Source organism: Bos indicus x Bos taurus, chromosome 24, assembly GCF_003369695.1.
Source record: "Bos indicus x Bos taurus breed Angus x Brahman F1 hybrid chromosome 24, Bos_hybrid_MaternalHap_v2.0, whole genome shotgun sequence".
Classification (NCBI taxonomy): domain Eukaryota; kingdom Metazoa; phylum Chordata; class Mammalia; order Artiodactyla; family Bovidae; genus Bos; species Bos indicus x Bos taurus.
Window position 1 is genome coordinate 19,914,908 of NC_040099.1, and position 27,358 is coordinate 19,942,265.

Below are 27,358 nucleotides of genomic sequence, written 5' to 3' on the forward strand. Positions count from 1 at the left end.
GGAGAAGGTGGGCACTGTTCTGCACTGGAGGGGAACCCCCCTCCCCTACCTGGAGAGGAGGTAACAGTGGGACCTCCCTGCCCCACGTCCCAGGGATGGCGTTCACGGTAGGCCCGGAGGACAGGCGCTGCACGCCTCTCCCCGGGAAGGCGCCATTTGGAGTAATCAGTTTTTTAATTACTAGTAATTAAATGTGTGTAACCTGCCCAGCTGCCACTCCAGGAACTAGGACAGAACTCCTGGGGGGCAGCGGGTCAGGCACACGCTGGGAGGGGCTGCGCAGTCTTCAGCCCGGGCGCTGAGGAGGCTGGGGGCCTGATAGGGAATAAGCCTGAATCCCCGGGGGGCTCAGGTTGGGGTGGGGGGTGGGTGGGGACAGCTGGAGAGACCTCAGCCTCCGGGCGGGCTTCCTGCGTTTATGTCTTGGGATCCCCAGTCTTCTTGGGTCCTCTTTCCAATTTCCCTTCACCCAGGAGCAGCAGGAGATGCCTGCCCGAGTATTCCCAAAAGGCAGGTGCTCGCAGCGGGGTGGGGGGGACGCCCACCCGTGATTTCCTCCGCTTCGAGCTTCCCAGGAGCCCAGCCCCTCCCCAAGGAGTCCTCCCCGGGATTCCCCAGACACCACTCCACGGAGCAGAAAGCCGGCCCCATCCCCTCACCGAAGCACTGGGTGAATTTAAACATCTGCGAGGCATCCTCCACCGCCCCGAGCGCCACCCCTCAGGGGAGCCCCCCGCCGGGTTCAGACCCAGCCGGCGGAGGCCACGCCCTCCTCTCAGGCTCGGCCCCTTGCTCTGCCCTCGCCCGCCGGCATCTCTGCCTCACTCTCCCTCTCACTTTCTCCAGCGCATCCCTCTCTCTCAACTTCCTGTCTCCCGCTCCCTACTCAGTCTCCCACTTAGCGTCTTTTGCAGAACAATTAAGATACAAAGAAAGGCAATCTCTTTGCTTTCCTGCAGTTCCCTTTGTTGGGTGGGGGAGGTGGCGAATGGGTGAAGGGGCCCCTGCCAGCAGGGAGGCCTGGACCGGAGCCTTGAAGGAGCTCCATGTGCCTGCAGTCCTGGGACTCCGGTCCCTTTGGAGACGAGCCATCCATCTTCCGAGGGGCTCACACTTCACAGCCCCTCTGCCACCCCCTTGCTTCAGTTCTCCCCTCCTCACCACATCCTCCACACCTGGGCTTGTGGAGACTCCGGTCAAACGGGAAGAGGGCTCCAGCAGGTAGAACAGAATGTGGGGCACTGAGCACCGAAGGGGTGGGGAAAGACACCCTCCCCTCTCAGAGCCTTCAAAACGGGGAGTTGTAGGGGGAGGACCCCTGGATGCTAGCCCCCAGGGATGTCATCAGGAGGCTGCAAGGCCACTCACAGGTGAGCACGCCTCCACCCCACCAGCCACAGACCCCTCTTGCGGAACGGTGACAGCACCTGTCTTCAGGTTCATGAGCAGCTGAGCGCCTCTGCAAACGCTTTGCCAAAGTGTGACTCGGGGTCAGCTCACGGAGAGCAGACACAGCAAAAACTACGGTGTCGTGATGGCAACACGGCCCCTGTGAGCTCCTGGAGCTCACTCCCGAGCCCGAGTCTAACAGTCACTCCCCTGCTGCAGCTAAGGAGCACTGCCCCCTTCCCTCCCCGCCTAGAGAGTGGATGGCCCACCTCTGGGTCTTAAGGAGCCCCAGGAGCCAGCTACTCCACCGGCTCACTTTCCCCTCTCTCCCTCAGCACCCCAGGATTCAGCCACAGCCTAAGTCACTGGTCCTTGTGTCCCAGGAGCTGCTCAAGGGGTCCTCCCACAGTCGGTCCTTGGCATCAGCTCCCTGGGACCCTGTGGGGCAGGCAAGTGGGGGAAGTGTGCCCCTCGATTATCTGGCTTTTTACCTGGCTCTTCCTCTGGGTGCCTGGCTCCGGACTGCACACCATCCCGCCCTTGCAGGGCTCAGCCTCTGGGGAGAGTCAGGAACGAACCCTCTCTAGCAGGAAGCTGGGCCCAACACACCGTGCAGGGCAGTGGGCGGCGGGAGTCAGGAGTCCAGCTGGGGAGACCTGCTGAGCTTCCTGGAGAAGGGGCACCAAGGCAGAAGTCTCTGGAGCACGGGTCGAGGTGGAGGCAGACAGACCCTTCTTGGCAAGGCGACCATTTTGGGGTCTGGGTAAAGGAAAAAGGGACAAACCATGGTGGGGGCAGCCTGGCAGGAATAAGAGGTGAGGGTCTGGGAAGCCAGAGGCCGGATGGGGTCAGCTTAACACACCTACAGCCACCAGCTCGTCTGCCTGCACTTTCCGGGGAAGCCAGGTTCATAGAGCATGAGAGTGGGCTGTGCCCGGGTCATGACCCAGAGGATGCTGTGCAGACCAGCCACTCCATGTGCACGACCAGGTGCTGGGCCTGCAATCAGGTGGTCCCCTCGTGTACACACACACCCACACACACACACCCACACATCACACACACACACAGATACCACACACACATACCACACACACACCACACACACACCACACACACACCACACACACACCACACACACACCACATATACACCACACACACACACCACACACACCACACACACACATACCACATATACACCACACACACCACACACACACACACCACACACACCACATATACACCACGCACACACACCACACACACACACACCACATATACACCACACACACACACCACACACACACACACCACATATACACCACACACACCACACACACACACCACACACACCACACACACACACACCACATATACACCACACACACACCACATATATACCACACACACCACACACACACACCACACACACCACACACACCACATATACACCACACACACACCACATATATACCACACACACCACACACAGCACACACACACACACCACACACACACCACACACACACACCACGCATACCCACACACCACACACACATACCACACACACACACTACATACACACACCACACATCACACACACACACCACACACCACACACACACCACACAACACACACACACACCACACACATACACACCACACACACACCCACACACACACACACACACACACACACATACCCGCTCCCCATCCCCGTGGGCGGGGACAGGCACAGACGCTGAACACAAAGCCCAGCCTGGCCCAAACCCTCAGAGCTGAACCCTTAGACTGCACCCGGGCGCCATCTGGTGGTTATGTGGAACACTGCACCCTCTGAGGTCTCAGGCTCCTGGGAGCCTCAGGGATGTCACGCGGAGAAGGGACACCCCTGGTCCTCACACACACAGAATCATTTCTGGCCAGTCCTGACACCATGGCCCAACTCAAATGCACACAATGCCTCACAATAAAACTCCAGAAGAGACATATGGACACAGAGGCAGTCATTTGCATTCACACTTCTTTTTACCTCTTCTCACCAAAGAAAATTTTTAGGAAATAAGGACAGAAAACACTATTCATAGCTCAGCACAAACATAATCACAGCGAACGCCTTCTGTGTGTTTCCACTCGGTCTGTTTTCAGCACACCATTCATTCTCCCCTGTGGTCACACTGCACCTGGGCTCAAGCTCACACATCTCGATGTGTCCACGTGGTTCCAGGACTCCCTCCTTTGATGTGAGCCCCAGGATAGCGCCACAGGCGGCCTCCACCAGCGTGCATGCTCACACAGACACACACACCCTGGGGACCACTCGGGGGACAGGACACTGGGGGCCCCTCCCGTAATCCACCCCGTGCTTCAACCCAAGGGGCCTCCTCTCGCTAATAGGAATGGTAAAATTAAACACACTCTCTTGCACCGGTTTTGTCCCACGAGACTCACAACACATCTTTACATACACTAGCTCAAACACTAGCTTTTATCTACCCTACCCCCATTATTTCCCAGATGAAGGCACAGAGGTTCAGAGAGGTTAACTCGCCCAGGGCCACAAGACCAGGAGCTGGCCAACTCTAGCCTGTGCCTCCTGGGGAGGGCAGGGCTCCCTGGAGGGCAGGTCCAGTGCAAGGAGGGTGAGCGGAGCGTGACTGCAGAGCCTGTGGCAGGAAAGGATGCTTGCTTCTCACTGATCCTGTGAGGCAGGAACCCTTCCCCACCGGGGCCACACAACAGAAAAGAGAAGTGACGTCAGTTATTCTGTGAGAGGGGAAGGCTGCCCCTGAGCCAGCAGGGCCCAACTGAGCTGAAGCTGCTCAGAGAAGGTTGCTGTCACTGAAGACCCCCAGGGATTGCTGGTAGGGGACAGGAGGACCTAGAAGAAGGTAGAGAGCCTGCCACATGCCTGTGTGTATGTGTGTGTGTGCATGGAAACACTATTATTTTCCCCTAGTCTAAATTCCTATATGTGGCCATTTTGTACATGTGTAAAATGGCCACAACCCTCTCAGGACAGAATAACCAGGCTCTTGGAGGCTGGGCAGAGTGGGATGAAGGAGGAAAGAAGGTGGAGGTGGCACCTAGGGTGAGCTGCAATGTTCTTCCATCCTCTGAGACTGGGACACACACACACACACACACACACACACACACACCAAGCCCCCACAGACAAAGAGAGGGTGCAAATCTCAGCAGAGAGACACAGATTGCCCCAGAGGGGTGGGATTAATCAGGGCAGACTTCCTGGAGGAGGAGGATCTTGAGCCTAGTGGCCTCAGGAATCCATCAGAGAGTTAAGCACCTGCTCTGAGACAAGCATTGTTAGCAGCTTCATGTGAATATCTTATTTATTACTCACAGCAACCTTTACTTGTAGGATTCATCATTTTCCTTTTGACGAATGAGGAAACTGAGGCTTAGCAGTCAAGTAAGCAATTTAAGGTCACACAGTCAGTAAGTGACAGAGCTGTGATGCCTTAGCCTCTTTGGCTCCTGGGAGCAACTTTCTTTCATCATCATCATACAACCTAGTGTCAGAAGGAAGGGAAGTGGCTGCTGGGCCCAAATGAACATGTGTGCAGACACAGCCAGGATCTCCTGGAGCCCTCCCAGGGGACAGGTGGCAGTGCCCTGGCTGCCAGGTAGCTGGCCCCTTGTTAGAGCAGGACGCTCCTGCCACATCCTGACACCTTCCAGGCACTACTTTCCAGCCCTTTGGAGAGGATGTGATGCCCCTACCCCCGCTCCCAACCATTCTCATTAAAGCTGCTTCCAGACAATGTGGGTCCAAACGGGTGGTCTTGCCCCCTGTCTGAGCACCCCGCATAATTCCACCGGGATGTCTGCACCCTGTGGCCCAGACTTTCCCTCCTGTGGGCAGCAGTTAGAGCCCTGAGCTGGTGGTGTGAGTGGATGCTACCCCTCTGCTCCTCTGGGATCAGCAGGGCCACTGGTTTCCCAGGGAGAGCCCAGCCTGCCAGACACACAGCCACACCACAGAGCTGGCCATTCACATACGGGTGTTTCCTGTAGGATACAGTCCCATCTGCTGACACCTGGCCTCCTGGCCCACCGCATCCCACTGAGACCCCACCCCAGGGCGTCCCAGAGGCTGGTGCTGCTCCCTAGCCACTGAGGTGGTTCTCACCATCACCTCTACTTTGACAAGTCATCATTAAGAAGAGAAATTAGGCATTTCCTATACAAAAGCAGAGGGTGCAAAGGAGGGGAAGCTGCAAGTGGCTCAGGCTTTGGCCTGACATACATGAAAACGTGTTTAGTAGAGACATCAGACTCACAGGTGGAGTGAGCACCCCATCACGGGAGGCATCCAAGCTGGGACTGCCTGAGCCCTGGAGGGTGCCGTGAGATTGCTGTCAGTATCTCATGGGTGGTGGGATTAGACGCCCATCATCTTCTGAGTCGGTGATTCACAGTCACCATCATCTCCATCAGCAGGGGCACCTTCTTCAAGAACCAGACGTGTTTAGCACAGCCATCTGAGAAAACTTGCCAGTTCCCCACCCAGGGATCTCAGTCCAGTGGACCATAGCGCAGACAATGAAGAGGGTGCTGAGGTCCCCTCTCTGGCCTGTGGGGCTGGTGGACAGGAGAGGGCACTTGGCTTGGGAACACTCATTAAATGGGTGAGTACGTGAGTAAATGAAAAAGCAGCCACAAGACCACATCTCTGCTGAATCCTCCTCCAGCTCCAAGGCCAGCCCCCACTGCAGAGAACCCGTAGGGTCTCCTGGGACTGTCCCCCCACAGGGCACACCCCAAAGCCTCTTGAGAAACGCCCTGGTGCTGCACCCGGGACCTGGTATCTTTGTCTCTCTCCTGAGGGGCCCACAGTTCAGTCAGAGCTGAGCCCAGCGCAGTTGGCACAGGCAGAAGCCCCAAGACTCAAGAGAGCCATATTACCAGCTTCGCCCTACAAACAGATGTGGCATTTCTGAGGTCAGAAAGGATGCCCTAGCTGGGAGTTGACTGCACTTCCTGAGCCACGGCTTTGTAGAGAAACGTGTGCTGACACACTCCTCGCCAGCTCAGATGTCAGCAGGAGGGCTGATGTGAAGTGCATTGTACAGGGAAAACCACAGGACCTGCAGAATCCCAACTCATTGGGAACCCCGAGACTAGGGCGGCCACACCTCGGGAAGCTCAGCACAGACCTCCCCACTGCCTCCTGCCAGGTGTCACTGGCCAGAGCATCACCAAGTGTCCACACAAAATATGCCAGAGAAGAAAACTTCCAAATCTTTGCACACACGTGACTCATGCGCACATATGTGTCCACGTGTAAAGGTGCAAGGACCTTCACATTCAAGCTTAGGTGAGTTCCCTCCTGAAGCTCAGCAGGAGTCCCTGCTTTCCATAAAGGGATCCATTTGGGGGGATAAACACTCCCCTCCCCCCACACACACACACACAGAGGGAGTGGCTTGGCTGCAGGGTAAAATTTATCATCATTATCCTAATATCATCTCCAAGTTTGACAGTGGCAGCCGCTAAAGAAAATACCAAGGCTTAACTTGGGGCACGCAGGAGAGCGAGGCAGAAGATAGGAAATATGATTTATGATGGAAATCAATGCAATCATAATACTCTGTGCTTGTGAAATTGGGCTGTACCACCCGCGCCCACAGGCCCACTTCAGCCCTGCCTGTCACAAGGTGTGAAGGACCCTGGAGGCAGGACCCAAGGTGGGTGGAGGGGCCCAAATGACTGGGACCCTGCCCAGCTCCTTTCCCTGTCTTCTGTGGGAAGTGGAGGTGCCGGGCATTGTCTAAAGATGGAAGGGAGCCAGTTAACCTCTGTCAGGCCGTGTCTTGGGCACATTTTTGTTCTGCTCACCACATACCCTGTGAAGGTAGAGGAGTCCTGCATTTTCTAGTCCATGAAACTGGAGCACAGAGAGGTTAAGTGACTGAGTTAAGGTCACACAGCTAGTCATAGCAGAGCCAGCTGCACTGTTCGTGACATCACGTGAACAAAAAGGTGTCAAGGGCTGTCTGTACCACGTGGTGTGAGGGGCCCCAAGAAAGCTCCACCTCACCCCAAATGTCCCCTGGCCTGTCCCAGCATCCAGAATTCCAGCAGTAGCAATATCCCTTGGAATTAAGCCATATCCTATTCGTATTTATAAAATGCGGTGGTGGCGGCGATGGCGACGATGGTGACAGGTGGTGACAGGCAGTGATGCTGACAGCTGGGGCGACGGTGGTGATGTTGACAGTGATGGTTTTCAGACACGTTTGTCACAAACATAGGGCAGGGGGTCAGCGTAAAATACGGTCAGGCATTGCAGGGGACAAACATTTCTGCTTCACAACTTCTCTAGAAGAACCGAACCAAGACTTCCACACTGTGGCCTGGGAGACCCAGAAGCGTGTGGCACCATCTTTCTTCCTGGCAGATTTGGACATGAGCCTTCTTCCGTCACTGAGGGGGAAATCCCTTCACTTGTGACAAGCCACTAGTGCTAAAGATGTGGTGGGGGGTGGCCGGGGAGGGAAAAATGACTTCCAAGAATTCCCCAAGTCCTGCTGTCCAGCCGGGGGAGCACCAGTGACTGAGGGTATGTCCTAAGAGGAGCACTTTGTCCCTAGGTCCTCTGAGAGCAAAGCGAAAGTGAAAATGTTAGTAACTCAGTCATGTCCAACTTGTCGCGACCCCATGGACTGTAGCCCGCCAGGCCTCTCTGTCCATGGGATTCTTCAGGCAAGATCACTGGAGCGGGTTGCCATGCCCTTCTCCAAGGCAGGGTTTAAATCAGAGGTGGGAAGGAATGAGTGAATGAATGAATGCTGTCAGGAACCGCTTCCTCCTGGGTGCACTGGTTGAGTTCAGAGACAGGGAAGGAAACTGGAGCCGGTCAAGGATGGCCTCAGGGGAGCCAGGTATCTGGGGAAACAGGCTGGAGAGGGGCTCTGTGAGACGCAGGTGGTGTCCAGCCCCTAGGAAGCTCAGAGGCCAGGAGATCTCAAGAGGCAGCCTTTCTTAAATCAAGCTCTGATGAAGGTGGGGAGAATCCTGAGGAGGGGGTGTGGGGCTCCGGTGGTCTCCCCATGTGTCCACTGCACCCTCCTCTCTGGACACCGGAGCCCACACCCTCAGCTTTCTGTCCACCAGACTGGGGTGGGGGGGGCCACTGCACGCCCCTTTCAAACCAGCCCTCCGAGCCACCCGGGAGGAAACAGACGGAGGTGATGTTGCTGCCTGAGTCCAAAGGGACGCAGGGAGAAGGAAGCTGTTCCAAGGGTCCAGGGACGCAGCCAGGCCAGCGATGGGCGGAGGGTAGGCGGTGATGCAGCCGGGGCCAGGGAGACACAATAAGATGGAGAGAAATGAACCGGGACCCCACCCGAAGCCGGAGGTCGAGGGGCAGGTCTAGAGGGTCGGCCGGGGAGGGGCGGGGGGTCGGGGGGTGACAGCTCTGGCATTTCGAAGGGCACCCGGGGGCCAGCGCCCGCTTTGATGAGACCTCGGGAGCTCGATAGACTTTCCAAACCTAATTAGTGTTTAATGGTCTGGAGAGACGCCACATCCGCCATCACCGGCCGCACCACGCCGGCAGGCTTCAGATTCTTAATTAACCTTTAAGGAGACGATCCGCTGTGGCCGCCTGGGGAGGCCACGTCCATCCCTATTGGCGCGCGCGCCCCGGGGCGCACGGCTTTCAGCGCAGAGCGAAGCGCCCGCGCGAGGCTGCGGGTGACCACAGCCTCCTGCTCTGAACCAGGTTTTCTTTCGAGAAGGCTCTGGAGCATTCATCCCACTGAGGCTGCTGGCTCAGACTCACTGCTAGTGGGGGAGGCAGCCCTCCCTGTGCTAAGTCGCTTCGGTTGTGTCCGACTCTTTGCGACCCTATGGACCCTGTGAACACACGATCAGGAAGAGGGTAGTTGCAGCCATCAGCCGCAGTAAACGGGGGCCGCCATCTGGCAGGGAACAAGGCAGGCCTGTGACGTCGAGGGCGCCGGAGAGGCAGACCATTTGCCCAAAGGGGACCTTGTCTCCTTGTGAGGAGGTGGGCTTTAGTCCCTGGGCAGGGGGAGTCTCTGAGGGATTCCCATCAGCTCCTGGTTCAGAATCACCCAACTTCCTGCAAGGAATGTGGGGCGAGGCAGAGTGAAGGGACCGTCCAGGTGGAGGTCAGCAGTGCCTCCAAGAGGGTTGGGTTCCAACCTGCTGATGCAGAAGCTATTGGAGGCTGTGAGCCTGGCCCTGGGCAGAGGCGGTGGTGGTCCTGGAGCCAGAAAACCCAGGGAGTTAGCTTTGGGCTGGAGGTTGTGCGAACCTTGGGGACAGCCAAGGGTCAGAGACCATGAGAACCCAGTATGCAAGGGGAAAGAGGGTGGTGATGGCAAGAGGGTTGCCTCCATGGGGTGCAAGTTGAAGAGAAGGGGCTGGGCAAAGTCTCTGGGGGAGAGCAAGGGAGGGGAGAGGGGCCAGTGACTCTCAGGAGAACCCCACTGTCCGGGGACAGGGTTAGGCAAGCAGAGGGGCACAGAGCCGGCAAGGGGGCGGGCAGTAGAGTGGAGAGTGAACCCGTGTACTTAGCACCCCATCCCCATAACAGACACTGACAAACACACACCCGCCCACACCCACACCACACACACCATCCCCTCTGCCACCCATTCCCTCCACACACCCGCAGTCTTGCATACACACTCAGGTATTCACCCCTACCAGGCACCCCAGCGCCCACGCACACGTGACCACACTCACACCTAAGCTCGACACACTCGTGGGCAGTGCCCGTGACCCAGAGACCCTGGCGTGTTCCAGGAGGAGGACCATGATCGATGCTTATTAATGAAGCTGCCCCGGAGATGGCTAATTGATGGCGGTGTGCGGCTGTTGTCTGGAATTTAACCTGATTCATCATTTAGCCTGTTGGAGGCTGGAGCGCTGTGTTAATTAATGCCAGGAAAACAGACTTGGATGAGCTGGCGGTGCAGGCTCGTATTAGCAAACGGAGAGCAAGGGGCAGAGGCAGGCAGTGGGGGGAGGGGGAGAGAGAAAGAAGGAATGATTAAATCTAAAGCCCAGAGACAAAACAAATTCCAAAAAGCCAATGCCGGCGCTGTTTCTAGGATGACTCAGGTTTGCGCTTGGCTGGCATTGTCAGACTGTGGTGTGGGACTAAGAGCAATTTCCTCTAGATTTGTCACTTTCGTGGTGTGGGCTTCGTTTTTTTCCTTTATCTTGCTTAGGGACTGTCCCTCCAGGCCTGAGACTAAGCCCTGTGAGACAGGGAGGAGGGGTCCCGATTTGGGGGAGAGCGATGCAGAAAGCCCCCTTTCTGCACCCGGGGTGGGTGCTGAACCTCGCGGCAGGGTCCAGAGTCCAGGGTGGCCTGGTGGGGCAGGTGGTAGAGGAGGACTCAGCGTATCAGACTCAGGGGCGGGCTGCAGGGAGATTGGGGAAGCAGAAGGGAAGGTGGGCCATGGGTCACACAGGCCAGGGTCTCCATCCAGCCCCCAGGGCCAGGCTGCCCACTCCCCTTCTCATTCCTGCCCACACAGAGGAGGCTAGGTCCAACTCAGGAGGGCAGTGGTTCCACGTGGGCTGGGAAAGATCAGACCCAGCTGGACATAGCCGCCTGTAGAAGGCCCAGAGCCCCCGAGCCGAGGTCCCTGGTGAGGTGCGTGCATGCTCAGGGTCAGATGGTCTGCACAGCTGAGGGAAGCCTTGGGTGCTGGGCTCGCCTTGCCCTGTGGAGCTCTGCTACCTCGGCTGATGAGAGGAAAAGGAGGGGATGGGAGGCTGGGAACATTTCCTCTCTGGTCACTAGAGCTGGCCAGGGCAGAACTGGGGCACCCCTGCAAGAAGAGCAAGCCCCACTGCTGTGGTGTGGGAGCAGGTACCGAAGAGCCCCCGCCCGAGCGGAGCCAAAGAAGGGACTTCCAGGTGGTGGGTCCCGGCCAAGTGCGGGGCTGAGGGGCTGAGGGTGGAGGCACCCTGTGTGGCTGTGGCCCAGGAAGGGTGGGCTTGAAGGCCTTTCAGCAAGGCCCTTCTGCAGGCTGGGCAGTGGGCTCCCGGGAAGGCTTGCTGTGCCTGCTTCTGCAGGGATCAGGGCAGAGCCGGCTGGTCGGGGAGAGGCTGTGGGGGATGAGGAATCGGGTGAGGGAAGGGGGTGCTATCGTGGGTTTGCTGAGCGCCTACTAGGCGCTGGGCACTGTGCTAAGAGCCTCACAGCTGCGGGGTTCTCCACACTCTGGGGATGAGACCCTAAGAGGTCAAGTAACAGTCCCACCTCATGGCACAAGTAGGTGGCAGAGCTAGGACCGATATCCAGGCCTCCCAAAGAAGTCAGGGCTCGTTTCATCCAGAATTATCCATCTATCCACTCCTGTTTAAAAAAAAAAAAATCACACCCCTCACCCCCACCCTGAAGAGGGTTAGCGACCCAGCCTGGCCCTGCAGGCTAATGAGCTTCGTTTCCACGGCAGCTGACGGTAATTAGGACCACAAGGGTCTTCCCACCCTTGCCAGGGCAGCTCCGGCGCCTTGGTGGGAGCGGGTGAGACGGACGCGGGGCTTGGAGACAAAGAGACAGGCTGCCCTTGGCTGCGTGGACCTGGGAAGCCCTGCCCGCTGGGTAGGGGCTGAGTCCACCCTCTCTATTGCATCTCCGGGATCTCTCACTGCGCCCCCTCCCCCAGCCTCACCTGCCACAGCCCCGAGAAGCATCCCCCCACGCAGAGGGGACCTAACCCCCACCCCACGGGCAGTGGTCGGGGGTGGGGCGGGGGGACAAGGAAAACTAAGAAGCTGATGGGGAGCCCCTCCCTTTGGAAACAAGCTGGAGAGACCTTTGACCGGCCCAGGGGAGGTGGCACCTCCTTTGTTTGTACCCAGTGGGTGAGGGGAAAGCGTTCTGTAAACTTAGATTCCAGAGAGCGGAGAGGGCGGAGGCTGGGAGAGAGGCGGGGGAGAGAGAGAAGAAAGCAGAGGGGAGGGGAGGGGGCCGCCCCAGGCAGTCCCACCAATAGGCTCCTTCAGCGCCGCCGCTGTTCGCTGGACACTGCGGAGCAGAGCAGCCTGTTGCTATGCAACTGCCGGGGGCCTGTTTGTGGGGCTGGACCACGGAGGATGTGCCGGTTGTACAGACTCCCGCGTCCTGCCCCACCCCCTCACTGCGGGAGTGAGCTCTCCCCCCGCCCCCCACCTGCCCGCAGATGGGGAGGAGACCCGATGCCGAGACAGCGCTGGCAGTTCCTGATCTAAACGTCCACCCGGATCGGGCGCCACTGCCCTGTGCCCGCGCTGCGCCCTTGCTCTTTCCCAGCGCGGCCTTGGTGGAATGCTGTCACTGCCAAAACCCGACCGGGTGGAGTGGGGAGCGGACACCACTGCCCACAGCACAGGCTCAGACCCTCCTGCGTCCACCTGACCTGTCTGCACATCGCAGTCCCTTCTGGCAGGCACCCGGCTGGCTCTTCTGCGAACTCCACCGCGTGGCCCGCGGTTGTTCCTGCCCTGAACCCCTGCCCCCACACACACCCTCCCCACCCCTTGAGTTTTGTTCCCCTGGCTTATCTGGTGTCCCAGAGGATGGAGGGAGGTAAGCCTATGCGTGTGGTCAGCCCCGGGTCTGGAGTTGAGAAGTGTCCCCCGCCAGGGTCGCGCGTGCCTCCCTGTCTTCCATCCAGGCACATGGAGCCCACAGAGCTCACACTCCTGTCCTGACGGTCGTTAAGACACTCGGGCTCCTGTGCTGCTTCTATCGCTCTCCTTCATCCCCTCAAAGGCCACTTTGGAGGGCAGCAGACCACAGTGAGTCCAGAGGCCACGACTGGCAGAGTGAGAGGCGTGCCTGGGGGGACCCGCACGGCAGTCCCCCTGGCAGAGGGCGCAAGGGCTTGGGACTCTGTTTTTCAGATGGATGAGTGGAGGTGAGGCTGAAGGTGAGGATGAGGGTGCGATGTCCCTACGGGTGACCCGGAAGTGACCTCCTGTGTTCTGTCAAGGGACAGGCCAGGGGCCTCTGCTGGCAGGCGCTCCCCCCCCCACCACCACCACTTGAGGGGCAGCCGTGAGCTGGACCATCTAAATGAGGAGAGGGGTGAAGAGCTGACAGGGCCTACATGCCTGACCCAACAAGCATCAGATGGCCTCCTGGAAGCGGGGAGTGGGAGCAGAACCAGATTTATTAAAAATCTTATCTGGAGGGTTTGCATTTCAATGGGCTGTGGATTTGCATATTTTAACAATAACCTCCAGGTTCTTCTGTCTGGTCTGCGCTCACTGGCTGTCTCTCTAAACCATGATCACCGCTTCAGTAAACCCTTCCTAATCCAGAGGTACAACATCGCCACTTTGCTGGAGGAGGGAGGATTAAAGGCCTTTCTCTCTGGACCAGAAATAGGGCTGTTCGGCGGGTGACCACTTCTGGCCTCTGGACCCTCCTGCCACCAGGGCGTGGCTGAGGCAGGAGGGAGCGATGCTGGAGAAAGGTGCATTAGAGGGTTCGGTCATCCATTTGCTGGCGGCTCGGATGGTAAAGAATCTGCCTGCAATGCAAGAGACCCGGGTTCGATCCCTGGGTCAGGAGGATCCCCTGGAGAAGGGAATGGCTACCCACTCCAGTATTCTTGCCTGGAGAATTCCATGAACAGAGGAGCCTGGTGGGCTACAGTCCATGGGGTGGCAAAGCGTGGAACATGACTGAGCAACTCACACTTTGATTTTTCATCCATTTGCTCGGTGAGCATCTGAACACCTACTGTGTGCCGGGTGCTGTGGGAACAGAACTGTGTGGGCCTTTCCTCATAAAGAGGAGACAATGTTAAACAAACAAATCTACAAATTGAGAACCGTGCTGGTTCATAACTGTCCTAGGTTGTGGCAAGGCAGTGAAGAAAGAGGAGCTTGAAGGGACCCTTCAAGGTGGGGGCTGGGGAGCCGAGACCTGAAGGAGGCGTTGGGGGGGTGGCCGGGAAGCAAGCGCCCTGCACCCACAGATGGACCGGTGGCCTGCCCTCATGCCCTGGGAACGGTGCCACCGTCTGGCCTGGCCAGAGTCACCTCAGAGTCTGGCCCATGATCAGGGGCTCAGCAAAGGCGCGTGTCACTTATGCAATCACTGCTGGATGTCCTTGAATCAAAACTTTATGATGACAGCCAACAGGATCCCTTGACTCTCTCACCCCTCTCTATGGAGCGAACCATATGCAATTTATTAAGGAGGTAATTAAAACAGTGTATTTACAACAAGCTGCAAATAGTGTGTGCCACTTCTGCCAGGCCCCTTCCATGTCTCGAGGGGACTTCAGGAGCCCCGGGGCAAGGGATTCATTCTTTCCTTCCAAGGCTACTGAGGGCCTACTCTGCACAGCCTGGGGAATCCAGGAGCCTGGGATTCAAAATCTGCCCTCTGGGGCTTTAAACAAACAATCCCTCCATTCATTAATTTGTTCATTATGAATTGCCAAGTGCGGCAAAGGCAAAATCCAGGTGGAGGGCAGGGTCGCTGAAGAGCAGCCCACCCGTGGTCCCCGCGGTCCCATTCAGGGGTTCTCTTCTCTATCCATACTGGATGATTGCCTCCTCATTTATACCAGAGGCTGGAAATTCTGTCTATCCTCCACAAATTACCCAGAGGTCATCTTTAAGAGATAAATCTTTGAGTAACACTGTTTCTGGAGCTTGTGCACAGTTCCACCTGAAAACACGTTATGGTCAAGGAAATGTCTGATGCCTGGAGATAAGCTTGCAAGGTGATGGGGACGCAGAAAGGCACCATGTTCAGGGCAGCCTCACGGGCAGCCCCCGCCCTGTGCTGTCACCCAGGCCTCCACCCTCAGAAGGGTCCCATCCTTGGGGTTTAGTGCTCTGCAGTTGCCACCTTGAAATTCTTATAATGTTATCCTTGAACTTGGGTTTTGTAAGTGTCGTCCATGGCGTGAAGAAGCTCGTGTAGGGGGGCTTGAGGACTCTGCTTATGATCAACTCTGCCTCCCCCCTGCCTGATCCACATACATCCTGGTCCCCACGTGTAATCACTCTGCTTTCTAGGCCAGCCAGCAATGGCTTGGGTGGAGTTTAGGGAGGGTCGGGTCAGGCCCATTCTCCCTGTGGCCCCCCGGGCTTGCAGCGCTGTGACATGTCTGTCTGGTCAACAGAGCCCTTGTCATAGCAGGTGACTAATGCATCTCTGAAACAGACTTTAAAATACTCTTGAGGGTCACCTGCCCATGTGGATTAAGGCAGAGGGGCCGTGGGCAGAAGTGAAGTCTGGCCTGAGTTCCCAGGGCCCACCTTGGGCTTGGTTGCACCAGGTTGGTCTGGAGTCAGTGGAAAGGGGAGCCCAGTCTACCCCCAGGATACAGCACAGGTCTGGGTTCCTCTGAGGGTCTCCATGCCTGAGGGGACCTTCTCTTTCTTCTTAACCTTCCTGAGTCTAGCTTACATTTCTCTCCTCAAGGCACCCTCCAGGCATGAGCCACAAAAACGAAATTGTATAATTTTGGTGATTCTGCATAGGAGTTAAATGTTCTGATGTTTGCATTTAAAACTGGCATCACACAAAATAAAGATGAATGGTAGAATCCATGCTAATACTTTAAATTTTATATTTTTCTTTATTTAAAATTACATCAAATAGCTGAGTAAAAAAAAAAATACCATGACAAGTCAAGAAAGATAGAAACCATAAAAGAAAGGGAAACCTTTATATTTTAGTGCTCTAATGATGCCTTTTCCCTTGCTTTTTGAATAAGTGAAAGTGTTAGTCGCTCAGTCGTGCCCGACTCTTTGTAACCCCATGGACTGTAGCCCGCCAGGCTCCTCTGTCCATGTGATTCTCCAGGCAAGAATACTTGAGTGGGTGGCCATTCACTTCTCCAGGTGATATTCCCAGCCCAGGGATCCAATCCAGGGATCAAACCTGGGTCTCCAGCACTGAAGGCAGATTCTTGAGCCCTACAAATTGTCTCTCTTCCCAGAGCAGCGATGCCACTCGGGTTGGGGCACAGATATCCGAACAAGCCCAGAACGCAGGGTCTGCTTCTTCACCATTTCCACGACCATCGTGTGTGCTAGGGTGGGGGACAGACAGCGTAAAAGCTGAGGTCTCTGGGCAGATGAGAGCAGACGGGGACAGAGGAAGAGTAGGGGCCAGGTTTGGGGAGCGAGTGGACCCACACACAGCCAAGAGCTGCCTCCAGTGCAGGCTGCAGGTTTGGACAAGAAGAGTCAGTATTACCGATGATTTCCCGTTTTGGGGAGATGTGAGCCCTTCGGGTGAGCAGGGAACAGCGTACCACCAGGTACCCGCACACCCCGAAAGGAGCCAGAAAGGACCCTTGGCTTTGAGGCTTGGTCACCCACCCTGCAAGTACACCCAGGGGCTCAGCTGCCACTGGAGAGCACGCTGGCCATCTCCATAGGTCACCACAGTGACCCTGCCACCCCCACCGCCCTCCCCCACCCCCAGCCTCAGGCAGGGCGCTGGCCCAGACCTCTTCTGGCCCACAGATCGGCGAACAACATGGAAGCTGACGCTTTTGAGGCCACTGCAGTCATTCTCCCTCATTTAATTCCATCCCCAACCTGAAGACATTCCTTCCTGAGGTCTGTGATGTCACACAAGTACTACCCAAGCATGGGTGTGGGTGCACATGTGTACACACACACACACTCACACACACTCCAGGAGACAAGAGTCCTGAGTTAGGGTCTGGGAGTCTGTGAATAGGAAATCAGGTCCCTGCTGTTGTTTGAGAAACAAGTGTCTGTCCCAGTCTGTCACACACACACTCACACACACACACTCACACACACACAAGAGAGAGAGTAGTATAGGCCACGTGTGGCCAGGGGGCTGAGAGCTAACCAGTGAAGTCTTACCGGAAGGACAGGAAGTCTTGTTGAGGAGAAGGAGGGTGTGGGTGACCATTCCCTGGTGGCTGGGATGGTAAAGGATCCACCTGCAATGCAGGAGACTTGAGTTCAATCCCTAGGTTAGGAAGATCCCCCAGAGGATGGAATGGCAACCCACTCCACTATTCTTACTGAGAGAATTCCATGGACAGAGGAGCCTGGAGGGCTACAGTTCATGGGGTCACAAAGAGCTGGACACGACCAAGCTATTGACACTTTCACTTCACTTTTTAATTTTTTTTGGAGGGGTGACAGGGAGCTTTCCAGGCTCTTTTTTTATTTCTGACACATATCTCGGTCAGCTCACTGGGGCCTGGTGTGAAGCAGAGGGCTCGGGGTTCTGAGAAGACAGGTGGAAGGGGACCCAGCTCAGTGGCAGGGAGCCCAAGGGATGCTGTGGGCAGTCAGGGCTGTCCCAGTGAAGCAGGGCAAGTTCTGAATGTCCCCGGCCCTTGCCAGCATTGTCTTAGGCAAGGGCAGGACAGTAAGGGACATGGGGTTGGGGGTGGGGGCAGGCTCAGCTCTCCCCGCAAAACCTCCATGCCAGCCCTCAGGAAGGTGGTCATAGCAGAAGCGAAGCCGGGTGAAGATAGCCCCTCTCTGGTCTGGTGGCTGAACACCTGTGGGCACTCAGGGGCCCGTGATGCAGGCTGGCCCTGCTCTGGTGTGGTCTCATCCCAGTCTTGCAGAGCCCCTTGCAAGGCTGGGGAGAAGAGACACAGAGACAGGGGCATGGCTGCCACAAAGGAACAAGCCCAGAAGCACAGCTGGAGTTGTACCAGGAAGACAAGGGAAAGGGTGACTGGAACCACAATGGTTAATCAGGGCTGGCTTCCCAGGTCCAGAGGGAGGGCCCAGCACCCTGGCCCACAGGGGGCGGCAGAGAGCTGCAGAGGTCAGTGGGAGGACCATGTGGGCCCCCAGAGCAGAGATGAGCGGGGTGTGGGAGGGCTAGAGGGAAAGTTAGGAAAGATCTGGCTGGCCTATCCGTCAGTCTTTTTGTCTGCCCACTGGCCACAGTCCTCTCCTTCCACGGGGACCCACGCTGGACAGACAGGTGAAGCCTTTGGACTAGCTCAATCATCATATTTATTCTAATTGTATCGTAATCGTCCCCAAGGAGCTCGGTTCAAATGAGCTTGACATTATTAAAATTTTAATGCCCAGTTTTCATAGCTGAATGAATATTTAAAGGGTATGTCCCAGCTTAAGTTATGATGATGAAGAAATTAATGGAATGTCTTGTTTAATGCATGGATATGTGTTGACGCAAAAAGTGGCAGAGATGGGGAGGGGGAAGGGACACCCAGCCAGAGCAGAAGGGGCCTGGGAGGGAAGGAGCCCTGCCGCCCACCCTTGGCTACAGCAGGACAGGGAGGGCCCCAGTCCTGGGCCAGGACCACCCGCTCCCCCTGAGGGTGCCCCCCAGGCTGGAAGCAGGAATGTAGTCGATGACAACAAAAGTTAGCAATGTCTCCAGAAGGGTTGACCCTGGAAGCATGAGGGTGGCTTCATGCTTGACTTCACGCAGGCAGCCCAGCTCAGATATCAGGAGACCCAACCTGAGCTGAAGGCCACAGGGGGAATGGGGTGATGACCTCCAGGCTGATGACCCTGCCTCCAGCCCCAGGCCCACCCAGAAGGACAATATCATGGCTGAGAGGGATGGCTGGACAGAGGAGCAAGGGATGGGTTGAAGGAAAGACACAGAGACTTAGGCTCCAGCATCCTCGACATTCACTTACAAGGGACGCCCTGGGGCTCATATGGCTGAGATCCAGAGGCCATAGTCAAAGTCAGAAGGGCAAGGAAGTGGCCACCACCCCTTCTGCCTTCCTCCCAGTATCCTTTCTCCCCCTCCGCACCAGTCGTGCCTCACAAAGCCATCTCTGCAGCGTGGTCTGGCCTCCTCTCCCCAGGACAGAGGCAGGCTGAGACAAGGCCTGAGTCTGGAACAGGGAAGAGAGACACTGGCCAAAGAAGGGAGGTCTCCCTTTAGGCCCGAGGCATCGGTACAGAGCCTGCTAAGAAATCTTTCCGACTGATCCTGACACTTTATTTCTGCTGAGAATTAAGAAAGCACAGGCCATATTTTCTCTCTCCATCTAGCCAGGCACTCCCTGACATCCCCGTGAAGGCTGTGTGGATGCTGACCATCCCTAGATCGTAATGGGATATGAAATATGACCCCGGGAGCCACAGGTCCACGGGAGCCAAGTCAATTCTGCTCCACCACCACGGGTGCCTGGCCCACGGCCGAGGGCAGGTGGGAGGCTGGACAAGCCCCTGGTCCCTGCTGCCAGGATGCCAGCGATGGAGGGGTCTGGGAGCACCGTCCAGGGCTGGCCGGCTCAGGGAGGGCTCGTGGGGGGGCAGCCGGGGGCCGAAGGGAACCAAGCCTGAGTCCATGACCCGGGGTACAGCATTCACAAGCGCCCAGGTACCAAGGACAGTGGGCCGGTGGCTGCTTGCCTGAGGGTGGGGCACCCCTGCATGGGGGGAGACTCCACGCACAGGCAGATTTCATTCGTCTTGTTTACTTTACCATGGAAAATGGGTCCCCTCATAACAGAAACAGTTTCCCCCGCCTCAGCCCTTGTCAATCCGTAGGACTAACCCCCTCTGCTCGCACAAAGAGAAGGCTTGCCGCGGGGCTTCATGCAAGGTCCCCACCTTCAGAAACAAGATGCCAGGGAAGGCAGCCTCTCAGGTCCCCTGATCTAAGCTTTCGGGGTTGGCCTGGGCCCGCTCCGGCCCCAGGGATGAAGTCTCCTCTGTGGGCTCCTCCTTCCCTCGTCTCCACAGCTGCAGAGCTCGGCTAACTCTGGTGCACACACCTCTGCCTGCCCCTGCTCACCCCCAGTCCTCACTGGAGAAGCCTGAATCACCCCACCGCCCTTCCCACCTGCTCCCTGCTCTTCTGCTTTGAACTTTCCCAGACCTTCCCCAAGCCTGTCAGGCCTGGTTTCCAGCATCTTTGAACACGAAGGCCAGTGTCCAGAGTCCTGGCTTCATCTTGATCACCATTGACCACCTGTGTGACCTCAGGCGGGTTTCTTAACCTCTCCAAAACTCCGCTTCCTTGGCTAAAGGATCTCTAATTGCATACACCCTATGGGAAGTGACGATAGTCCGACAATGTAATTTTGGAGCAGCTGTTTGTGTTCCTGTAGGTGTAGCAGGGCAGTAGCCCCCCTTGCAATTCAGTGCCCAACCTTGACTGTACCGTCTATGTGGAAAAGGGAGAATTCCTGCAGGGCCTTTCCCCCTGGAGTACCAGGAAGACTTCAGGGTCAAGGGCAAGGGGCTAGCGGGGCTGTGAGAGAGTTTTCAGGCCAAAGGAACACACAGGGGGGAAAAAGGGCTGGGCTGTGAGGAATGGAATGATACAAGAGGTGGTGGGGGCCAGATTTGGGGGGCTAGGCTGAAGAAGTTCTAGTCAATATGATGGCCCACTCGCCCCTCACCAGAAGGACATCTTCCCTTCGTCCCCTCCTTCCAGAGCAGCGGGGCAGTGTGTGCTCACTCAGTCGTGTCCAATTCTTTGTGACTTATGGACTGTAGCCTTCCAGGCTCCTCTGTCCATGGGATTTTCCAGGCAAGAATACTGGAGTGGGTTGCCAGTTCCTACTCCAGGGAATCTTCTCAACCCAGGAATCAAACCCATGTCTCGTGCATCTCCTGCCTTGGCAGGTGGATTCTTTACCACTGCACCACCTGGGAAGCCCCCCTTCCACAGCAGCTTGAGGTCAAATGCGATGAAATATACCAAGACCAACCCACCCTCGTGTTAGCTCCATGCCTACCAACCCTGGCTGCATCCCAGACCTCCCACTCCCGGGGCTTAGCTTTTCATTGGAAAAAGAGAGAATAATACCTTTCTCAGAGAATTATAAAAATTACATAAGCAAGAAAGCCATAGAAATTCACCCAGGAGAGTGCAATGGCCAGAACTGGGTCCAGGTCAGCCGTGGGGCTTTTCTGGAGTAAGAGCCTATTGCAGCTCTTGGGGGGGGGGGGTGTGAACCAGGGGGAAGTGGTGTTCCAGAAGCGGGGAGAGCCCCGGAAAGGGCTGGGTGTGGAGCCTCTGAAGGCATAGAATGGAAACCAGGGGGAGAGCCCTTCTCCCACAGTCAGATGCCTGCTCTGCCTCCTGGATCTTTTTCTCAAGGACTGGAAAGGAGGTGGTTTATGGGGGAGCCAGGGCCCCTGAAAGGAAGCTGGGAATTGCCTTATGGCCCTCTTTCTTCTCCCTGTGATTGGAGGTCCCTGTACCGCACGCTTAACTCTGCTGGCAGAGCTTGCGCACCCAGCACCTTCCTTTCCCTCAGCTCCACAGGGGGCACCAAGTGGGGACCTCCGAGCAAACAGTGGCACCCAGCCCTCTCAGTGCACCGGCCTCCCAGCATCCTCTCTTGCCCCCGGCAACCTGCGCTTCCTGGTCCTCTGCTCCGTGCCCTGCCTCCCGCCTCTGTCCTTCCTCGAGTGACTCTGACCTTCCCCGGCTTCCTCTTCACCTTGCTGAGTCATGGGCCCCCACGCTCCCCCACCAAGTCGTCTTGACGCAGCCAAAACTTGCTCAGAATCCTAGACCAGGAGGAAGCTTGCCACGGGCTAGTCCAGCCTCCTCTGGACACGAGGGGAAGTGCCAATGAAAAGTCACCTGGTACAGAACAAAAGCCCCCCAAATAGCCCTGGCAGACCCGGGTTCCCAGCCACATCCTGGCACGAGGCGCCCCGCCTCGGCTTCTGCATCTGTCAAATGGGGCGTTTAGTACCTGCCTGCCTCTCGGGGTGCATTTGGGAGAGAAATGTAGGTAGAATGAGGGATCAGGGAGGTACGTGACACGCAGAAGCACGGGCAGAGACACAAAGTTCGATTCCATTTGCGCGATTCCTCCCGTTTTTATTGTCTGAAATATCTTGGGACCTCAGGGCCTCCTAGCCCATCCTATGCCTCCGGCAGCAGGAGGATTAAAAACAGGCTGCAGAGCCTTGGATCCTTGGAGTTGCGAGCCCCCTAGTGGCCTGAACGAGGCATTGCATGGATCCTCCCGAGAGGCCGGCAGCTGGGAGATGGGGAGGCAGGCGTCCCATGTGGTCCTCCTGGCACCCGGACGTCACAGGAGACGAGTAGCTGCCCACCCCGCACATACCGCCCCCACCCCACCGAGGGGACAGCCAGGCTGCCGTCTGGAGCCCCAGCCCTGAGCTCTGCTCCAACCGGGAACTGCGAGACCCGGAGCCTCAGGCACCCCTGGGACCAACCGCCGGCGTCGATGGCACAGGGGTGGGGTGCCACTCGCTGCAGGGCCCCAACCTAGGCGGGAGTCAGTTTCGGCCAGAGAGCAGCTCGGCAAAGCCAGCTGTGTCCTGGGTGGACCGACATCACAGTTAGCAAGAGCCGCTAACGGCTGGCAGGGGACACCCCAGGGTCTTCAGTCCTGAGACACCCTCCTGAAATCAGGGGGGTCGTGGGGACCGCACTGGGGAGGGGAGGGGGCGGGGCTTTAGTGGAGACCCTCACGTTTGTCCCGCGCGGGTGCTGGGGCCGTGGGTGTCGGCGTCCGTGGAGTGAGCAGTGTGCTGTGTCCCTTGAACACCGGCGCACCTCGGGGTGCCAGCGCGCCTGCTCTAATGCTGCCCTCCTGTGCTCTGTTACAGATGAACCGGCCGATCCAGGTGAAACCGGCGGACAGCGAGAGCCGAGGAGGTAGTAGCTGCCTGCGCCAGCCCCCTTCACGTGAGGGCCCACTTGTCTCTGCCCCTCCCTTCTCTCCGGCCCGTCTTCTCCCCTCCCGCCTCCCGCTTCACCCGAGGGCCCGCTTGTCTCAGCCCTTCCTTTCCCTCCATTCCCACCCCTACTCCCACCACGGGAGGGGGTTGCCGCGACTCCCTGCCGCCGCCTCCAGCCCCCTGAGGACCTCGTGACTGGGGCTTTGGAGCCCTGGGTGGCTGGTGTGGGGACCAACTGAAGAGGAGGAGAGTGGATTGGGGTCTGCATTTTGCTGGGGTTCCTTCCTCTCTGTGAGTCAATGGGCAGGATGTCCTGGGCGCTCCACTGCCCCCTTTAAGACACCCAGAAGGGCAGGCCCACCTCCGTGTCAGGAAGGAAAACCCCACTGTGATGGGACTGGACTGGCCGAAAGGGCTTCAGGATGGAAGGGAGGATATGTGCTTCAACCCTTCCCTGGCCGTCCCAGGTGACGCCAGCGGTAAAGAGCCCACCAGCCAGTGCGGAGATGGAAGAGACGCAGGTTCGATCCCTGGGTGGGGAAGACCCCCTGGAGGAGGGCATGGCAACCCACTCCGGTATTCTTGCCTGGAGAATCCCATGGACAGAGGAGCCTGGTGGGCTACAGTCCATAGGGTCGCAAAGAGTTGGACACGACTGAAGTGACTTAGCACACACCTGTGGTGGGAAACTCAGGCCAGAATGGGCAAGTCTGAGGAGGGCTGCCCCTGGGGGTGTGAGGCCGCTCTGGCCAAGATGCTGGACCTAGATACAGGCAGACAGGCCGATGTCTGGAAGGGGCCAGAGCAGAAGGACACACACAGCTTCACCCACAGACGCAGGCCCCCGCTCCCCAAGGGGAGGCTCTGTCCTCTCTTACTAGCGTGGCCTCAGCCCCACTGTACACAGGCCAGACCAGGCCAGGCTCCAGCTTCCTCTGTCAAGCACCCACCATCCCAGGTTCTGACCAGGCACCGTGACCACTCCATGCCTACCCAGCGCCCTCTGCCCCTAGGCCCTCCCTGACTGGGCCTGGACAGTCACTCTCAGCTCAGCTCAGCTGGGCACTGAGGAACTTCTCTCTCCCTCCCCCTCCCTCCCCCCAAATTTTCCAGGAAATTAAGAGCCCGATGTCAAATAGACAAAAGCTACTTGCAAAATTCAGAGTCAAGCTCCTTGTCCTGTAGTGTGGCCACAGGTCGCCTGCCCACCCTGGGGGGATGTCTAGGGTCCCTCCAGCACAGGTCACTGCCCTCAGCGGGCCCAGAAGGGCTCCTACCTGGTTATAAGGCTTCTGTGGCCCTCCGGACCCAGGCCTCGAAGCACGCCCAACAAGCCCAGCTGGTGTCCTGGTGCTATCCAAAGAAGTCCCATGCCCCATGGCACAGGCCCGCGTCCCTGTGGCCCCCTGAGAGTGTCCCGTTCTGGGGACCCCTATCATGGAGGTGGAGACAGGTCAATTGGAGAGCAGAAATGGTTCAGATGTGAAGGGTTTGTGCTGTAGAGACTACCTGATTCACACTGCTGGCTCCTGCCCCCTCCTGGCAGCCCAGTTACTCACCTTTCTCTGCACACAGAGGCTCCTCAAACAGCCAGGGCCAGGCCTCCAGCAATGCCCCTGCCATGCAGCGGGGCCTCATGGAGGCAGCAGAGACCCCGGCCCTTTGGGGGAGAGCCATCAAGTAAGGGAGGGAGCTCAGACGGCAGGCGGCACCCACATGCCCAGAGGAGGGGTCCCCAAGGTGGGGGCAGCCAGAGGCCTCAGAGGAGGTGGCACCTGAGCTGATTGAAGGAAGGGACATTCCACACCTAGGGAGGTGGAGTGGCCGGAATAAGGCCCAGTGCGGGGAGGGCCTTCCACCACACCACCAGCTCAGAGTCCCGCCGGTTAACACCAGGCTCACAGCCAGGTGTCGCGAGGCCTGCCTTGCTGAGCTCCAACACAAACCATTTCTCCCTCACTTGCCTTGGAGGCAGCCACCTTCCAACTCCAAGTTGCTAACCTCATCTCCTTTCTCCCATATATCTCCCGCGTTGACACTTGCCCCAAACCAGATTAATCAGCTTTTTTATCCTTCCTGCGGTAGCAAGGGGGTGGGGGTGGGCAGGGGAAAGAGAGCCAAACCTAAACATCTATCTATTAATTGCATATTCAATATTAGACAGTGAGATGATCCTGAGTCAGCATCATCACCAAGCTCTTTGGAAAAAAAGAAAGTTTAAAATAATTTAATATCCATTAAATACTTCTTCTGTGGAGGGAGGGGAATGGGGGAGAGGTGGGTGTTAACAAAGATGAAAGAAATGGGAACAGGAGACGGGAGATGGAGGCAGGGGTAGGAGGGGGAGGGGAGGAGAAATCCAACAGGAAAGGAAGAGCCCAGAAAGGAGAAGGGGAAGGGGCAGAAGGCGGAGGGGGGCCTGGGGGAAAGCAGGAAGGAGGGAAGAAGGCCGGGAGCCGGGGAGACTTGGGGGCATAGGTGTGGGGGCGAGAGGAAGGGGTCCTGCAGGGAGAGGCAGGTTTATCCCCACCCTGGCTCTCTGCATCCCGGGTTACACAGGCTAGGTGCTTGGCCGGGGCTCCCCAGGAAGAGTACAGGATGGTGGTTCTTGTTCTGGTCCTGGGTTCTAGCCCCATCTTTGTGCAAAATGAGCTCTGGCCTGGACACCGCTTCTCTGGGCCTCCACGTCTTCACCCAAGGACGAGAGAGCTCACTTCCCAGGGAAGCTGGTGTTTACAGAGCACCCACTGAGGGCTGGCATTTATTTTATTTTATTTATTTTTCTTTTGGAGGCACCTTGCAGCTTGTGGAATCTTAGTTCCCTGGCCAGGGATTGAACCCAGACCCTTGGCAGTGAGAGCAGACAGTCTTAACCACTGGACTGCCAGGGAATTCCCAAAGGCTGGGATTTTAAACGCACACATTTAACCCATACAACAACTTTGGGAGGTGGAAGTTTGGCCCCGTTTAAAGGTACAAACGAAGGCCCAGAGAGGCCACGTAACTTGTTTCAGATTACATAGCTATGTGGTGGCCGAGCCAAAATTCAAAGCCCTGCCTGTAAGTCACCAGAACCCAGATGCTCTGCATTCCTCAGACTCCTAGGATAATCTTTCGGACTCCGGGGACAATGGGAAGGTGCCACGGGCATTTGTCTTACCTCTGGGCTCATTCTCAAAGTAAATAAGGGGCAAGGAGCAGGGTCCCAGGTGAGGGAGGCAGGTCCCGGCTGGACAAGGAGCTCCCGGACGTACCCATAAGACGCGAGCGACCAGGACTGCAGGGGTCAGAGAAAAGAGAGCTCATTGAGGAGCAAGCAGGGAGGGCTTCCCAGAGGTGAAAACTGGACCAAGAGGTGTAGACATGGCAGGAGACAGGGAGGGCACGAAGTGAAAGTGGAGCCCCGAGCTCAGGGCCAGGGGGGTGCACGTGTCTCGGTCAGAAACAGGAGCCACTAACGCCGTGTGGGGACCAGGCAGAGAGAGGGCATCAGAGCTCTAATATCCCTGGGCAGGAGAGGAGACAGCCCCAATACCAAGAGCCAGGGTTCCAGCTGTGAAAGAAAACCAAGGGAGGAGCCAACCCGACTGCAAGGAAGATCCTGTTAACCCCACAGAGCTTCCTGGAGCAAACTGTATTCAGCTCAGATTCACCCCCAGCCCCACAGAAGCAAGCCCGTTCATTCACCAGTGTAGTGAGGCAGGTTGGGAACAGCGAAACACAGGTGGGCCCCCCGCCACCCCCACCCCCGCCCCGCCACTGGTACCTGCCCTGACATCTCAGAGGCCAGGATGCTTCCTTGCGCATGCCCTGCGATGTCCCAACCCAGGTAGAATTAAAATATAGACGTTGGTCTCCCAGCAGACCGACGTACCCGCCCTGAGAGCTGCTTTAGTCAGCGTCTCCATGGCTTCAGGGGCCCTCCGGCCTCTCCGCGTCACTCTCAGTTTCAGGGGTGATGCCTACAGGGTGCTGCCCACAGCGCTGACCCCTCCCATCCACCCGCTCTCAGTCCAGGGTGGGCCTTACCGCCAAGGACAGGACAGGGCCCCCCTCCACCAAGCCAGGCTCCTGTGGACAGGATGTGGGGGCTCCTTTCAGAAACGAAGGCTCTAGGCAGCCTGGCCTCAGGCAACAAAACTGCTTGGGAACTCCCTGGACTGAGCTGGAGGAGGCTGGGGCGGGGGTCCACCCCCCTCAAAGGGCTCTCAAGAGAGTCAGCAGGCAAGTCGAGCTCTTGAGGAAGGAAGGAATGGCTGAGACCCGAGCCAGCAGAGTAGATATTGGCCTGACCCCACCCCTCCTAGATACACCCCAGTAGACATGAG

General features: G+C 57.4%; 1 protein-coding gene across 50 annotated transcripts in view; it reads left to right on the forward strand.

Annotated features, from left to right (window-relative positions):
• CELF4 (CUGBP Elav-like family member 4) overlaps positions 1-27,358 on the forward strand; it is a 313,128-nt gene that overhangs the window by 213,994 nt on the left and 71,776 nt on the right. For 26 of the 50 annotated variants that reach the window (XM_027525715.1, XM_027525707.1, XM_027525710.1 and 23 more), the window contains exon 3: positions 22,959-23,037. In XM_027525715.1, the coding sequence (XP_027381516.1) occupies positions 22,959-23,037 (79 nt within the window). The remainder of the gene's footprint in view (positions 1-22,958; positions 23,038-27,358) is intronic. The other 24 variants (XM_027525720.1, XM_027525711.1, XM_027525756.1 and 21 more) reach the window with 1 other exon arrangement.